General features: G+C 40.3%; 1 protein-coding gene across 1 annotated transcript in view; it reads left to right on the top strand.

Moving 5' to 3' along the window:
• The window catches only part of LOC104168779 (glycine receptor subunit alpha-2), a gene marked incomplete at its 3' end in the record, with an annotated part of 30980 nt that extends 15832 nt beyond the window's left edge, over positions 1–15148 (top strand). The window contains exons 3-4 of the mRNA XM_009709490.1: positions 7732–7799; positions 14925–15148. Of these exons, the coding sequence (XP_009707792.1) occupies positions 7732–7799; positions 14925–15148 (292 nt within the window). The remainder of the gene's footprint in view (positions 1–7731; positions 7800–14924) is intronic.
• Between the last annotated feature and the right edge of the window lie 347 nt (positions 15149–15495).

Below are 15495 nucleotides of genomic sequence, written 5' to 3'. Positions count from 1 at the left end.
GGGAAAGAGAGAAGGCTTACCTAGGTACTGCAGTAAAGACTACTTGTGCTCTACATCCTGCTTTCTTACTAGAACCTTAAGCAAACCTGTTAAATCATGTGAATTTTGTCATCAGGGGTTGGACTATGAAGTATACAGATCCTTGAAAATAAACGTGCAAACTGCACTGCTTCTGGAGTAGCTGCAGGATCCCCGTGGCTCAGAGGAACTTTTCTAGGGCACCCAAGCCGCCTTTCTCTCCCTGGCCCAATATCCACGGTTCCTGGCCACAGGACTGGTTGAGCTGCCTTTGATAGCACTTCTCCAGTCCTTACCCTGTCTGCTGTATCTGAGCAGGGAGGAAGCTAGGATGATAAACAGCTTGCTCCTGTCTAATGGCCATGGCCAGCTGAGGTGTCCCAGCAGCAGTTCAGCCTTGCTGTCTGACTTACAGGGATGTTGCCTGCAGGGCCATGAAGAGGTGCATTGGCAAGCTCTTGAAGCGATAATTCAGGCACCTGTAGCACTGCAGCTGCAAAAGCAGAGCCCTCCATAGGGGTTAGCTCTGTTTCAGGTCTCATAAGGACTATGCTGGACGTTGGAAGCTGTTCAGTTTAGTTGAGGAGCAATGGTTGCTAAAATCCTGGCTACCTCCAGAACTGGCAATTAATAAATCAACTCCAACAAGCTCTGCTACCCTCTCCTGCTGTCCTGGGATCTGTGTTACCAGTGCTCAGGTCAGCATGTGGGTCTTTGTCCTGCCCTCACCCACATTTTGATTGCCTCCCTCATTTGAGCTTGGACCTGAAATCCCTACTCCACATACGAAGGGATGCTCAGTCCCTGGTGGGACCACTGCCTCCTCACCTTGCCCCTTGGTCCTGTTCCTGGATCCCCGCTCTATCCCCACACTCAGGTGGATTGATTTTAGTCTTTTCAAGCAGTCCTCATCCTGCTCCCTGTGGCAAGGGGAGAAGGGCAGTTCAGCTCACCTTTCTCCCCTCAATGTGGAACAAAATAAACCACCTGAGATGCCAACTCTTTCCGTTGGCACACGGGGCGAAGTCAGAAGGTAGACCAAAAAGTACTATGTATAAAGAAAGACATAAGATTCTCCACAGATGTGTAAATATCTAGCCAATATTTTCACTGTCATTCCATGAGGTGGTTCTGCCTCATTATCTCTCATTTTTGCTTCCACATCTCTCTACTTTGCCCGCAGTTCTCTATATGTGTGTCCACTGTATTTTAGTTTGCCTTACAAAATCCCTTAATAAATACACATATCAAAGAAAATTGGCAAGGGCACAGGTATAATTTTAAATCTCTTGTATGATTATAATATCACCACTAAGACATTTTAGTTATATGGCTGAAATTAAAGTGAAGAGAAAAAGGCTGCCAGGTGCAACCTGGAAACTGTTGGGATGCAGAGTTGGGATGGACGTCAGAACACAGACAGGATTAGTTGCAGCTAGGATGATCTCCAGGGCAGGAGTACTAGTAAATCTTCTCAAGAACCTACCAAATGAAGGAAGTTTTGGGGTCATGTGTTATCAATACTGGAGAATATTCAGCAAAAGCTGCAGTTAGCAGCTGGATGGGGCTCGGTGTACCTCTTTCAGCACTCATCACTCAGTTTTGGGACTCCCCCACCCATTGGGATGGATTCACCCCCTCTGACAGCTGACAAGGGAAGGATTCTCTCTCTAGCCAGATGGCGGCAAGGTCATGGCCACCTTTGGTACAGGACTTATGAGGCAATACGCTATAGCAAATTCAGGGGAATATTTGGTATGTTCAGATTTCTTGTGGGTAAGGTGAGTCGATCAGCGCAGAGGACTTTCTGTAAGTGCCCCGAAGGCACAGGAGGTATGTGACACACTGTAATGTCAGGGTTTTTCAAGAAGGCAGTATATTGGAGAGTCCCATCGACTGGCAGTAGCAGCAGAGCCTCTGGGGAAGCAGGGGAATGGGAACAGCAGTGAGATCTCAGGTGTTTGTCAGAATACCAGACATCCACTTTCTGGTGGATTTGAGGATTAACTACCTGTTTTGGGTTTGGGTTTGTGCGTTGTTTGTTTTTGTTTTTTTTTTTTTTTTTTTTTTTTTTTTTTGTCTGAGTCCTTTCAAGAAACAGACATTTTCCTTATGACTCAAAAATTACTTTGATTATCCCAAATGTGCCTGAAAAGCACCTGGACCGTTACCTTGTTGCATTGGATGTGACCAAAGGAAAACTAGGTGGAAAAAAGAATTTCATTATAAAGTATACTTTACTTAAGTTTTTAGAGGCAATGTCAATTCTTTTTAGATTTTAGGCAGTAAAGTCGAATTAAATATTTCCATTGCCTTTGAAGAGTTTCAGATTATGTTCTCAAACCTTGGCTATACTTCATAGAAGTTCACTGCTTTCATTTTAAATGAACTGCTAGATCAGGAAAATCTTATAGGATGGAGCATATGAAATGTTTCATTGGAAAAAGTGATATTGTGTGCCCTTCTTCCTTAAGATGTACAACACCTATAGACCCCTTCCCCACTGGAATAATTCCAACAGTAGGAAAAAAGGAGTAATAAAAAAAAAATAAAAGCATTGCAAACTTCAGTGCTCAGTTAGTTATCTTTTTCTTACTTACTTCATTTGGCTCATGTTTCCCATGCACATTTAGAAACTCTATCACTCGCAGATTGACTTTAAGAGAAAGCTGGGCTTTTAGCTTAGAATCTGTAAACTTACAATCAAAATTCTTGCATTATACTTTCGATGTTTATAAACAAATATAAATGATCAGAAAAAAAATGAATTGGTGATATCTGACCAATAAAGCTTTCCAGAAAACTCTGAGGATGAAGGGAGCGTGACTGGTTTTGCCAGCAGTACTTAGGTTTATAGAATCACAGAATCATAGAATCATAATTATAGAATAGTTTGGTTTGGAAGGGAGCTTTAAGAGTCATCTAGTCCAACCCCCCCCCTGCAATGAGCAGGGACATCCTCAACTCGATCGGGTTGCTCAGAGCCCCATCCAACCTGGCCTTGAACACTTCCAGGGATGGGGCATTTCTCAGGGCAACCTGTTCTAGTATTTCACCCCCCTCATTGTAAAGAATTTCTTCCTTATATCTAGTCTAAATCTAATCTCTTTCAGTTTAAAATCATTACCCTTTGTCCTATGGCAACAGGTCCTGCTAACAAGTTTGTTCCCATCTTATAAGCCCGCTTTAGGTACTGGAAGGCTGCTCTAAGGTCTGCCCAGAGCCTTCTCTTCTCCAGGATGAACAACTCCAACTCTCCCAGCCTGTCCTCACAGCAGAGATGCTCCAGCCCTTGGACCATCTTCGTGGCCTCCTCTGGACTCGCTCCAACAGGTCCATGTCCTTCTTGTGCTGAGGACCCCAGAGCTGAAGGCAGTACTGCAGGCAACTGCAGAGTACAAAGGGATGATCACTACCCTAGTCCTGCTGGCCACACTGTTTCTGATACAGGCCAGGATGCTGTTGGTCTTCTTGGCTACCTGGGCACACTGCTGGCTCGTGTTCAGCCGGCTGTTGACCAACACCCCCAGGTCTTTTTCCGCTTGACCACTTTCCAGCCACTCGTCCCCAAGCCCGTAGCGCTGCATGGGGTTTTTGTGACCCAAGTGCAGGACCTTGCACTCGGCCTTGTTGAACCTCATGAGGTTCACATGGGCCCACTTCTTAAGCTTGTCCAGGTCCCTCTGGATGGCATCCCGCCCCTCAGGTGTGTCAACTGCACCACACAGCTTGGTGTCGTCAGCATACTTGCTGAGGGTGAGCTCATTTCCACTGTCTGTGTCACTGATGAAGACATTATACAGTACTGGTTGCAGTATGGACCCCTGAGGGACACCACTTGTCACCGATCTCCATCTGGACATTGAGCCATTGATCACTACCCTATGGATGCGACTATCCAACCAATCTGTTATCCAGCGAACAGTCCACCTATCAAATCTGTATCTCCCCAATTTAGAGAGAAGGATGTTGTGGAGGACCATGTCAAGAAGTCCAGATAGATGACATCTGTAGCTCTTCCTTCGTCCACTGATGCAGTCACTCAGTCATAGAAGGCCACTGGGTTGGTCAGGCAGGACTTGCCCTTGGTGAAGCCATGCTGACTGTCTCAAATCACCTCCCTGTCCTCCATGTGCCTTAGCACAGTTCCCAGGAGGATCCGTTTTGTGATCTTCCCAGGCACAAAGGTGAGACTGACAGGTTGGTTGTTCCCAAGGTCTTTCTTTCTACCCTTTTTAAAAATGGGTTCAATGTTTCCCTTTTTTCAGTCATCAGGGACTTCACCTGACTGCCATGACTTTTCAAATATCATGGAGAGTGGTTTGGCAACTTCCTCAGGCAATTCCCTAGGGACTCTGGGATGCATCTTGTCAGGTCCCACAGACTTATGTATGTTCAGGCTCTTCAGGTGATCACGAAGCTGGCCTTCTCTTTTCTTTAATCTGAGTTTACTGTGTTCTTATACGATTCCACATCTACCAGCAGAAGGCGAGTAAAAGACTTTATACAATTGCGTAGAGAAATGGAGGGAGGTATTTGCTTTGTTGTAAGATACAGTGGTCTAGCATGTACCTACCCAGTGTACATCTGAATTGCGGGCTGTGGTGCGGTAATGTGTTGCCTAACATAGGCAAGCATATTTTCCTAACATAGATAAGCATGTTTACTAGGTTCCACTGGCACTCAAGAATTAGAAACTGTGGTGTTTACATATAGTGTCTTTTGCAAGGCATCGTCATGAAATTGAAGAAAAGTTGACAAAGAACATAGGAAAATGCCAAGGTATTCAATGCCTCCTTCACCTCAGTCTTTACTGATAAGACTCATTTTCAGGAATCGCATGCCCCTGAGACCTGTGGGAAAGTCCAGATCAAGGAAAACTCAGTGCAGAAGAATCAGGCTACAGAGCATTTACGCACACTGGACACAGACAAGTCCATGGGACCACAGAGGAAGCACCCACAAGTGCTGCAGGAGCTGGCTGATGGCATTGTGAGGCTGTTCCTAATTATCTTTGAAAGGTCATGGTGGCTGGAGGAGGTTTCTCATTATGGGGAGAAAAAATATCACTCCTATTTTCAAGAAGGACAAGATGGACAATGCAGGAACTATAGGCTGGCCAGTCTTACCTCGAAGCCCGGAGCAAATCCTACTTGAAGCCATTTCCAAATATGAAGGACAGGAAGATGACTGCCGGTAGTCAGCATAGATTTATGAAGGGGAAATCATTCCTGACCATGTCAACAGCTTTCTACAATGACTTGATTGGCTTCACGGATGAGGGGAGAGCAGCGGATGTTTAGCTGAACTTTAGCAAGACTTTTGGCACTGTCTCTCACAACATCCTCATAGCCAAACTATTGGAACAGACTAACTAGCAGACAGTGAGATACTTGGAAAACCGACTGAATTTCCATGCTCAAAGGGTTGTAATCAGTAGCAGGAAGTCCAGTTGGAGGCCAGTTACTACTTGTGTACTTCAGGGGTTGATACTGGGTCAAGACTGTTTAACATCTTCATTAATTACCTGGATGATTGGACATAGTGCACCCTCAACAAGTTTGCAGGAGATACAAGACTGGGAGGAATGGTTGATGCCCTAGAGGGCTGTGCTGCCGTTCAGAGGGAGATGGACAGGCTGCAGAAATGGACCAACAGGAGCCTCATGATATTCAGTAAGGGAAAATGCAGTCCTGCACCTGGGGAGGAAAATCTGGGAGATGACCAGGTGGAATGCAGCTTTGCAGAAAAGGCCATGGGGGTCCTCGTGGACATCAAGTTGAACATGAGCTGAGTTAGCCATGTGCCTTTACAGCAAAGAAGGCCAATAGCCTCCTGGGCTGCGTCAGGCAGAGTATTGCCAGCAGGTTGAGGGAGGGGATCCTTCACTCTGATCGGTACTGGTGAGACACATCTGCAGTGCTGGGTCCACCTCTGAGCTCCCCAGTACAAAAAAAGACATGGATTTACTGGAATAGGCCCAGCAAAGGGTCACGAAGATGATTAAAGATCTGGAGCACCTGTCACACAAGAAGAGGCTGATGTTGCTGAGGTTGTTCAGCCTGGAGAAGAGAAGGTTCAGGGGGATCTTGTCCATGTGCATAAATAACTGATGGGGGGTAAATAAGGAAGTTGGAGCCAGATTCTTCTCAGTGGTGCCCAGTTACAGGACAAGAGGCAGTGGGCATAAACTGAAGCACAGGACACTCCACTTAAACATAACAAAAGCCTTTTACTATGAAAATGACTAAGCACTGGCACAGGTTGACAAGAGAAATTGTAGTCTCCATCCCTGGAAATATTCAAAACCTGATGGGGCATGGTCCTAAGCAACCTGTTTTAGCTGGTCCTTCTCTGGGACGAACTGGACTAAGGGGACTGGGTGATCTCCAGAGATTCCTTCCAACTTCAATAAGTCAGTGATTCTGTTTGTTTAGAGGTAGAGAAATATGTTGGTCAAGCTACCCAGCTAGTAGAAATACCATCAACTAAAAAGAAAAAAAAAAATACTACGGAATGAGAATAGCAGACTATTTGGCTTGGTTTAGCTTGATGTTGAAAGTGAAAACACCCAGGAAGTGTTTTTTAAAGACAATTGTTGCAAAAACTGACTTGAACAACATATCCCATTGGAACTTAACGGCCTCAAAACACATTACTGTTGTGGTTTTTCTTCTTAAATCTAACATGTTTCCTCGAAGGTGAGTGGTCTAGCACTCAGGAAACTGATAGTGTACTGGATTTCACTGGGCATATTACTTTGTATTTCCATTTTTCAAAAAAGAAAGTAATAATGTTTCCTTCTTTTGTAAAGCAATTTCAGATCTAAATATGAAACCAAATATAGCTATTTGTATTCTGTGCACGGACTTTTTTTTAATATAAGGAAAATTATGTCATTAAAAATAACGAGAAAAGAGAGAGGAAAGTACTTGATACCCAATGCTTGTATCAACTTTTCTGTCACTGAAATTCAGGCATTTAGCATTAATCCTTTTTGATTCAGTTGAGAACCTCTGTTTATTTCGTCACGCCTAAAAAAACTAGGAGGCTAATAGACAACTGATTAAATATTAAGTCCCCATTCATTCTGCTACACGTCAGTGACTGTTGAATAGCAGGAAAGGAGGTGGGAGGGAAGAGATTACAAATTACTGTTTAATGAAAACTGTCAAGCCAGGGCAGAGATTGCTAAAATATTTGTTTATGGCAAGGCAGACATCTCCGGATCAGGTGCACTAAGAGCTGCTTGTCTGAGTCCAATTTCAGTGGACTGGAGTCAATGTGAAAAGTGGCCGTTGCTGGGAATTTCAGAGGCAAGCCTTTGTGTACAGAGTGGAATAGGTGTGGAAAGACAATCTTTTAATTTCAAGTGTGAGAAGGAAGGGAGAGAGGAGTGGCTGCAATGCTAAAGCATATTCTGCGCTGGTACTGTGGATAAAGGAAAAGCTGTTATGCCATCACCCAACTCTGCTCGTAAACCCTTAAATGCAAGGATGTGGTTCTGTGTATTTATATAACAATTTCCAATGAAATTAGGTTAATTACATTAGTGTTGATACTGTTTTTCTTTTGATGGATATTGACATGATCTGTTTGGGAAAACTCACATTCTACTTGTTTTCAGCCACATCTGTACCAGATTGTACGGAGGCTGAGGGATCTGTACTTTTGTTTCAACGTATATTGCAACATTTTTATTGCATTCCACAGGTCCTCCAGTAAACGTTACTTGCAATATTTTTATCAACAGTTTTGGATCAGTCACAGAAACCACAATGGTAAGTGCTATGATGCCATTGGCAAGAGAACAACAATACTTAATACATGTCATGAACACAACCTGTCAATTTTTCTATTTATTGTTCAACTTGCAGGTCCTCCTGTAAATGTTACCTGCAACATATTTATCAACAGCTTTGGTTCAATAGCAGAAACTACAATGGTGAGTGGGACTGGTCATTGAAGCCATCTTGTGAAGGAGTGGGATGTGATGTAGAATAGAGATGCTCAGGATGTGGGGACATTTAATAAGTTATTAAGGCACTAAAACCCTACCAGCTTAGTTAAAATAAAATAAATGTAAAATAACTATATAAAGAGACATATAAAGTATTAAACTCAACTACCAAGTCTAAATGTACCTACGTGGTGACTGCACCATAGTCTATAGTGACTGTGATGGCAGCAAATACAGGTTTGTGCATATCAGCTTTCTCAGGTTTTATGAGCACTGAAGAGGCAGACGAATGGCTGGAGCTCAGCTGTGGGGCTCCCTGCCATGTATTCCATATTTTGAGTGGGTCTTACACCCCGTCTGAATTATCTGCTGCTGCAGACTGTGCTGACAGAGCTACTAGAGCGGTCTTGTTTAACTGAGCTAAATCCCTGTGCATTGCAGCAGCATCAGTAACTGAAGTGAATGTATAACTGGAGTCAAAGGACTAAAACATATAGATACAAAGGGACCTGGGTATTTTGAGCGTTAAATTGGTACTAGGAAATGATGGCATCCCAGTTGACTGAAATGTGTATTTTAACTGAAATCAAAGAACACCATCAGTCACAAACACAAGGCCAAAATAAAAATGTCAGTTTTAATTTTTATATGTATAAAAATAAATAGTTCACTCTTTCATTGCAAGATGAGATTTTTCTTTTAAAAATTGTTAAAATTTATGATTAATGAAGTCAATAAAAAATGGAAATGAAAATTTTAGTCCAACTTTTTAGTTTTTTAGACTAGAAGTGAATTTTCTTTTTTTTCAATATTTGCTAAGAAAAATGAAAAATACTTTTTCTGAGTCCATTTAAAAAAATGCTGAGTTTTTTAATCTTTTCTTTCAAAGAATGAATAAAATAGATCAGTTATTAATTCAAGCATACACCTGACTACTAGGTTTAGTCCAAAGAGAGACTTTTAATGGCTTTCTTATAACAATGTGATAAACTCATAATATTTATCAGGTGCTTATATACAAGAAGTGGGTTAAACCCATTCTAGAAAGGATTTAGTGACAAATCCCAGCTTGACTTTGCACTGTTCAAGTCACTTCTGCCACAAAATAAACTAAAAATGGGTGCTCTCACCTTCAGTGAAATTTTAGAATTATTCTCATTGCCTCAGGACACTATGGACAACTATGGACACTTCTGGAGCAATTTCAATGTAGTTTCACAACTCTGTTTTCCGGGGATTCCTACACAGTGTCCAGATCTTTCTGTATTTCCTGAAGGCAAAGACAATAAAGTTGCTTATCATCCTGTAGGACTGAGTTCTTGGTAACTAAAAATGAACTTAAGGTGTAACAAAGAAGTATTTTTTTATAAAATGGGATAGATACTGCCTTGCAGTCCTTGCATTATGAAGGAAGAGCAGATATTTAGCCCAACTTAATTATTTTGTTTAATATTCAAATATTTCATTTAAATTTAATTGTAATTCATGCCATCATTTTAGAAAATGGTGCCTAAGGAATGTGGGAACACAAATCTTCCGCTCCTAAACATTTTTATCTAAAAAAACACCCTGTTATTTAATGTTTTCTAGAGATAAAGGGCAAGCTATTGCTAGGGCAGGTTGCTTTCTTAAATAGTGTGGGAAAGACTCTTCTATAAATGAGAAGCCATAACATACAGAGCTATAAAAAAAACAGATATGCTAATGCTTTAGAGTATGTATCTGTAATATTTTAAAAACACCTTGAAAGACAATTATAATCAAGTTAAAAAAACGTATCTTGATGCAACATAATTAAGAACAGACGTAATTTTCAGTTTTTTGGAAAACTTCATTTGTTTTCCTATCTTTAAAGGATTCTGAGAAGATAGCTATGAATGTAACCTTCTTTACCCAGCCATGTCTATTGATCCCAGCGTGTAGCGGCATCAGCATAGCATTAAGTAGCTAAAATCCTGCACGTCACTGGCTTTACAAGATGGCATTCAATGAAAATATTTGCACGACCTAATGCTGATTGCATTAATTAGACTCCTTCATTGCTTTGATTAAATCCCCTCATTGCATTTTACCTTCTATCAAATATGTTAATGTGCACCTTTCCAATGTTCATTAACACATTCTGCTGAAAACAGACAAACATTCAAGTAGATGAAAACAAAGACTATTGGCTTTCTTATTTTGCTTTGTTCGTAATATCTGTCAAAAATGTTGGAAGATTTCTCTTGGATACTGTTCAATGGTTTGATATTGATTTTCTTAATGCTGTCACTTCTTTAATGACTAGTGTGACTAGTTTTAGGATGTTTTATAGTTTTAGGATGTTTTAAAACTGTTCTGAGAGGCAGACATCAATTACTGTTCCATCTACTTTGCCTTTCTGAAATAGATGTAATCATGTGGTAAAAAATGTTGGCATCCCTTGTGATAAATGAGTTTTGTTTGACTCCTAGGATTCATTTTTCCCTATAAAATGCTATTGATGGTTTTGACATAAAACTAAATGATTCATTTAAAACTCTGGATTGCAAATTCAATAGAGACGCTCCTGCCTCATTTTCCTGGTGAAACCATGTAAATGTACTGAAGGAACATTATCAGAATATAACTTGAATGATCTACAACAGCTCATTGGAAACTTGGGAGACGAAAACGTGTTTAGAGAAACTTTCAGTAGGAGAAATGAACATGGCAAACAGGATTACAGCCCCAGACCTACTAAATGCAGTAAACCAGGTTCTCAATAACATTAGCTGAAGTAGCTTCTGTTTTCTATTTAGGACACACACCAGGATGAAATTCATCCCTGTGCGAAAGGCCAGCACAGCTCTTATGTACCGCCTATTCTTCTAAGAGCTAAAACCTTTCATTCAGAAATAAAACAGGATTTTGTGCTGGTTCTCTCCAAATGGATGAAATCCATAGAGTGAATTCCATAGAGTCTTCATGAATTTTGTTCACAAACATCTAGGGAAACAAAATGCCTATGTACTACTCTTTCCAGACTACAAAGCATGTACGGGACAGTACCACAATTGATTATTTTTTTTCCCTCAAAAAGAAATTATTTTTGTTCCGTGTTAGAATGATATATATTATACCAATATAAAAATAGCAAAAAAAGGCCAGAATCAAGATGCAATTGTTGGAAATTTTCTTCATTGATTCCCTTGTCTTTCATTTAAGCCCTAACTTGCAACAAAAAAGTTGTTCCTGAGTAACTTCACTGAATAAAGCAGTTCTGTCAGTAAGCTCTGTATCTATTTTTGGAAGCATTCACACATGCAGTATTCAGCAGAAAATTCACTGTACAGCATGACTGCAGTTGAGTATCACAGATGAGTAATCGACATCAGGCTGGGCAGAGTCCCAAAGAATTCAGATGTTCAGTATTGCTAATGACCAGGATTTTTTAGCTATCAGCTGTAGGAGAAGCTAAGAGCAGTTTGTACGTTGACGAACTAATTGTTAATTACAGAAATGGCTAACTGGGAGGACATTATTATTGTCGTTGTGCCCTGTAATCAATGACTGGCACTATGCAGCAGGTTCTCTGTTGGGGTAAATGCATCAAACTCCAGTTGTGTGTTGAGTACTTACGTTAGCAGAAAAAATTGCCATTCCTTTATTTTAAAAGCTTGGCTGTGGCTGACTGTGTGATATTATCTTCCCACTAGAAAAAACATAATTACAAATGAGCTTGTTAGATCCTGATTAATGCACATGTATAGTTTTAACTGCATAAGAGATTCCCGCTGAAGCCATTGTGGACACCTTGCACTCTTAGATACATAGGTAACCAAGTGCTTTTCTGTCACATGGCCTTGAAACAGGTCATTAAACCACTACTTTTCAGTTAGCATTCATATTTAGGATTTAGAGATGGAGAGAGTAGTCTCTTTGGCAAGCATGGAAGGCCAGCTAAGTTTGCAGTTTGCCTCAGACATCTGTCTCAACACGTGGGAGATTGATGCTGTTGGAAAGGACGATGGAAGGAAGGCTAAGATCTAAAATGAGCATCAGTTCAGAGACAGAAAGCCGCACTGAAGAGGGAACGGGGCTCCCCTGCACCCCCCTGCCACAGCAGTGCCTGAGACCAAAGGGACCCAGAGCTTTGCTGAAGCTCTGAGCAGTGACTCTGATGGCCGTGGATTTGCAGAAAGACCATTTCTATCTAGATTCCTGTAACACAGACTAAGCGTATCTGTGGATTGAGTCCCTCAATCTTCACCGAAATCTACTAAAACTAATCAGATGAATATTTCCTCAGTATGTTAGTATTACTCTGATCTTATGGCTTGAGAATAGAGGAAAACTGTTTATCTGAGTTGCCTTGAGCTATTGCTGGCATCGATGTTGCAACTGAGATTGCATCTTCAGGTCCACACTCCTCGTTCAGAGCAGTTGTGCTGTCAGAAAGAATTTGTGGAGCAGGTGTACTTGTGGTTGTGTAGGAGTCCGTTACTACAGTCCACCCACTTCTACCCTCAGGAGCTTGCAAAATACACACTGTAGTCTACCTGAGCTCCATGTTGTGATACCATTCTCAGGGGAATTTTTCTTCAGAAGATAGTTACAATGTTAGCACAGGAAAAGTAAATTCAAAATTCTACACATGATTAGGTCTGACTGTGTAAACACACATCCCTCTCAACTGCTTACACCGCAAGCATAGAAGAAAAAAAGTAATGAGGGGTTTGTGATATGCAAGTGATATTTCCATTTCTTTTTCTTATTAAAATATCCATACACATATACATTTATGTACAAAGCCTGTCAGACATAAATCAAGATTTAAGTGCTGTTTTGCTTCTAACAAAGCTTGCAGAGAGAAAGTACTTCGAAGTGTATCGATGTGATGGCCTGATATATTTAAGAAGGTACATATTGAAAAAGATACTGTAATCCCACTGGCATTATTTATGCTCTTGGTATAATATATATCATCATATGCAAGCTCTTCTATGAATAAGGATTTTTCAGATTGGTTTTTGTTATCTGAATCACCAACTACTGAAGTTCATGAAAGCACATGTATTTTTAGATATTTCTAAACAATTTACTGATTTGATTTATTTATGATTTCTATGTCGTGGGGGGAAAAAATCCCACTACTTTCCATAGACTGAATTACGTATCTTATTTCAAAGGAAAACTAAAGGCAGTTGTATAACTAGTTGTAGAAATTTTATTCTGTCAGCAGTTGCTGACGACAGCTCCTGCCTCCTTTTCTGCAGAATGAAAATCAAGTGCTTTTCTGGATTTGTAACTATCCCATATAAACTTCTAAGACATTCCTGATTTCTGAAACCAAGAAACAAGGGAAAGTATGCTTAGGGTTAGTGTACCCTCCCAAGATGTGATGACATTTTATAAGCTCAGAACTGCAAGTATCTGTTTAATCTTTAACTGTATGAAACAACACCATCATAAAAAGTACAGTGGCTTGTGAAAAACAGATACAGGCTTTTGTAAGTATCTTTAATAAATGCATTGTTCTTGAGACCTCTCTCAGGTCTGTCCTGCTCTGATTAGTATACATTCCTGTTTTGACTCACATCTACCCAACAGCAAAATGAAAATCATAAAGAAAACAAGAAAAATCATGGTCCTAGTGAGATTGCAAAGCATCATCCTATTGGGTTCAAAAACTGCATCGATTTGGATGTCAGAAACGTTCTCAGGGCAGCAATGCACCTCCTCACCAACCTACCGAACAAAGGGGGGGAAATGCTGAAGCTTGGAGGGGCTCGTTCACAGGGTCCGCGTATCGGGCAAGCTGCTTTCTACAGCTCTAATCAGAGTGAGAATATTCATTTACATTTCAAGGACGATAAATCCTTTAGATCATGTAGTTCAGTGGTCTAACTAAATCCAGGTCAGCTCATACATTTTCCAAGTCAAAAGCACAGTGTTGCTATTTAAATGTACTGTGGATACCGTAAAGTAAATCCTAAATATCAGAGGTTTGAATAATTGGCAGAATTATTTGATAAGATATTCCTTCAGATAATATAATCGATATAAACATTATTAAATATTTTCCTTTTAAAGGAAGAGTAGATGTATTTCTAAGAGAGTGTTCACAAGCAAGATAAATGTAGTAATTTCAGGTAAATATGCTATAGTAGCAGGGAAAGCTGGGGGAGGTGAAGCTCTTATTTGCTGACTTTGGACATTCAGGGTAAGGAGAATAAGCATTAGCATCTTTCCATTCCCTCCAGAGAGTTTAGATCCTAAAAGCTCTTTTCACACTCCCCTTTAACAGCCAGTTCTTGACACAGCATTAATGTTGGCTCTAAATGAACCTCTAAATAATTGCTGTCTTTCCCAGTTCTGACTAGCAGGCCACTGAGTAGAAGAACACAGTTAGAGCAATTTTAATGGGATGCAGAGAGGGAAGAGTGAATTAAGGAAGATACAGAAGAAAGCATATGCTAGATAGAAAAAGGATACAAACAGTAAATAAGAAGTGCTGATTTAATTTCTTCTATACAAATCTGACTTCTGGCTGGAATTAGCAACTATTCATGACTACATTAGAAATAATTGATTTACGTATTGGAAGTAATTTATTTAAATTAGTAGTTTTATAGGATCTTTGTTGAAGTTGTATATATCTAGCTGCAATGCTTTCTGACTTTCTAAGTACCTCTGAGTCAATCCATAGCATTTGAAAAAGGGTTATATTTAATATTGGAGGTTGCAGTTAATATTTTTTTCATCACTGAAGTAATTTTTATTTGAAAAACATACCAGTTGTGTTTGTTTCAATACAGCATTTAGACTGCTTTATTTTCAAATGACAACTCTTATGTTCAAAGGATAACATAAATGCTTGCTGTAACGCAGGTGCTGTAGTAAGTCTAAGAGCATAAAGAGAGCTAAAGTGGGCTTCTAGTTTTGGTAAGTGGCTTAGTAACCTTTTTACATGGCATTTCTGTAGGACTACAGAGTGAACATTTTTTTGAGACAGCAGTGGAACGACTCACGTCTGGCTTACAGCGAATATCCCGATGATTCCCTGGATTTGGATCCCTCTATGTTGGACTCTATTTGGAAGCCAGATTTATTCTTTGCCAATGAGAAGGGAGCAAACTTCCATGATGTTACAACAGACAATAAGTTGCTGAGAATTTCTAAAACTGGAAAAGTGCTGTACAGTATCAGGTAAACCAATTAATTTTTTTTTTTTTCTCTTCATCCCCTCCTTTCCCCCCACTCCTTATTTTTCTGGATGTAACTATGCTTACAGAATATAATGTACATATTTAATTTTTTGTTGTCCCATATGTACAGCTGAAATGAGACTTAATCATATCAGAGTAGAAGGAAAAAATGTTTATGTTCCTTTGCTAAGTTTTTACATTTCGCAAAATAGTCATTAAGTGGCACGGCAGTACTTAGTCTTGTTGGAAACTTGAGGCTGTCTAAAACTTTAATGGTACGCCTCAATAATTCCCATTAGCATTAGCTCAAGTCACTCCTTTTACAAAGAGAGGAAACCAACTCCTGAG

This window comes from Cariama cristata, unplaced genomic scaffold, assembly GCF_000690535.1.
Source record: "Cariama cristata isolate BGI_N322 unplaced genomic scaffold, ASM69053v1 scaffold16411, whole genome shotgun sequence".
Taxonomy (NCBI): Eukaryota; Metazoa; Chordata; class Aves; order Cariamiformes; family Cariamidae; genus Cariama; species Cariama cristata.
The sequence above is the reverse complement of the archived record's forward strand: the minus strand, read 5'-3'. Positions and strand labels throughout refer to the sequence as shown.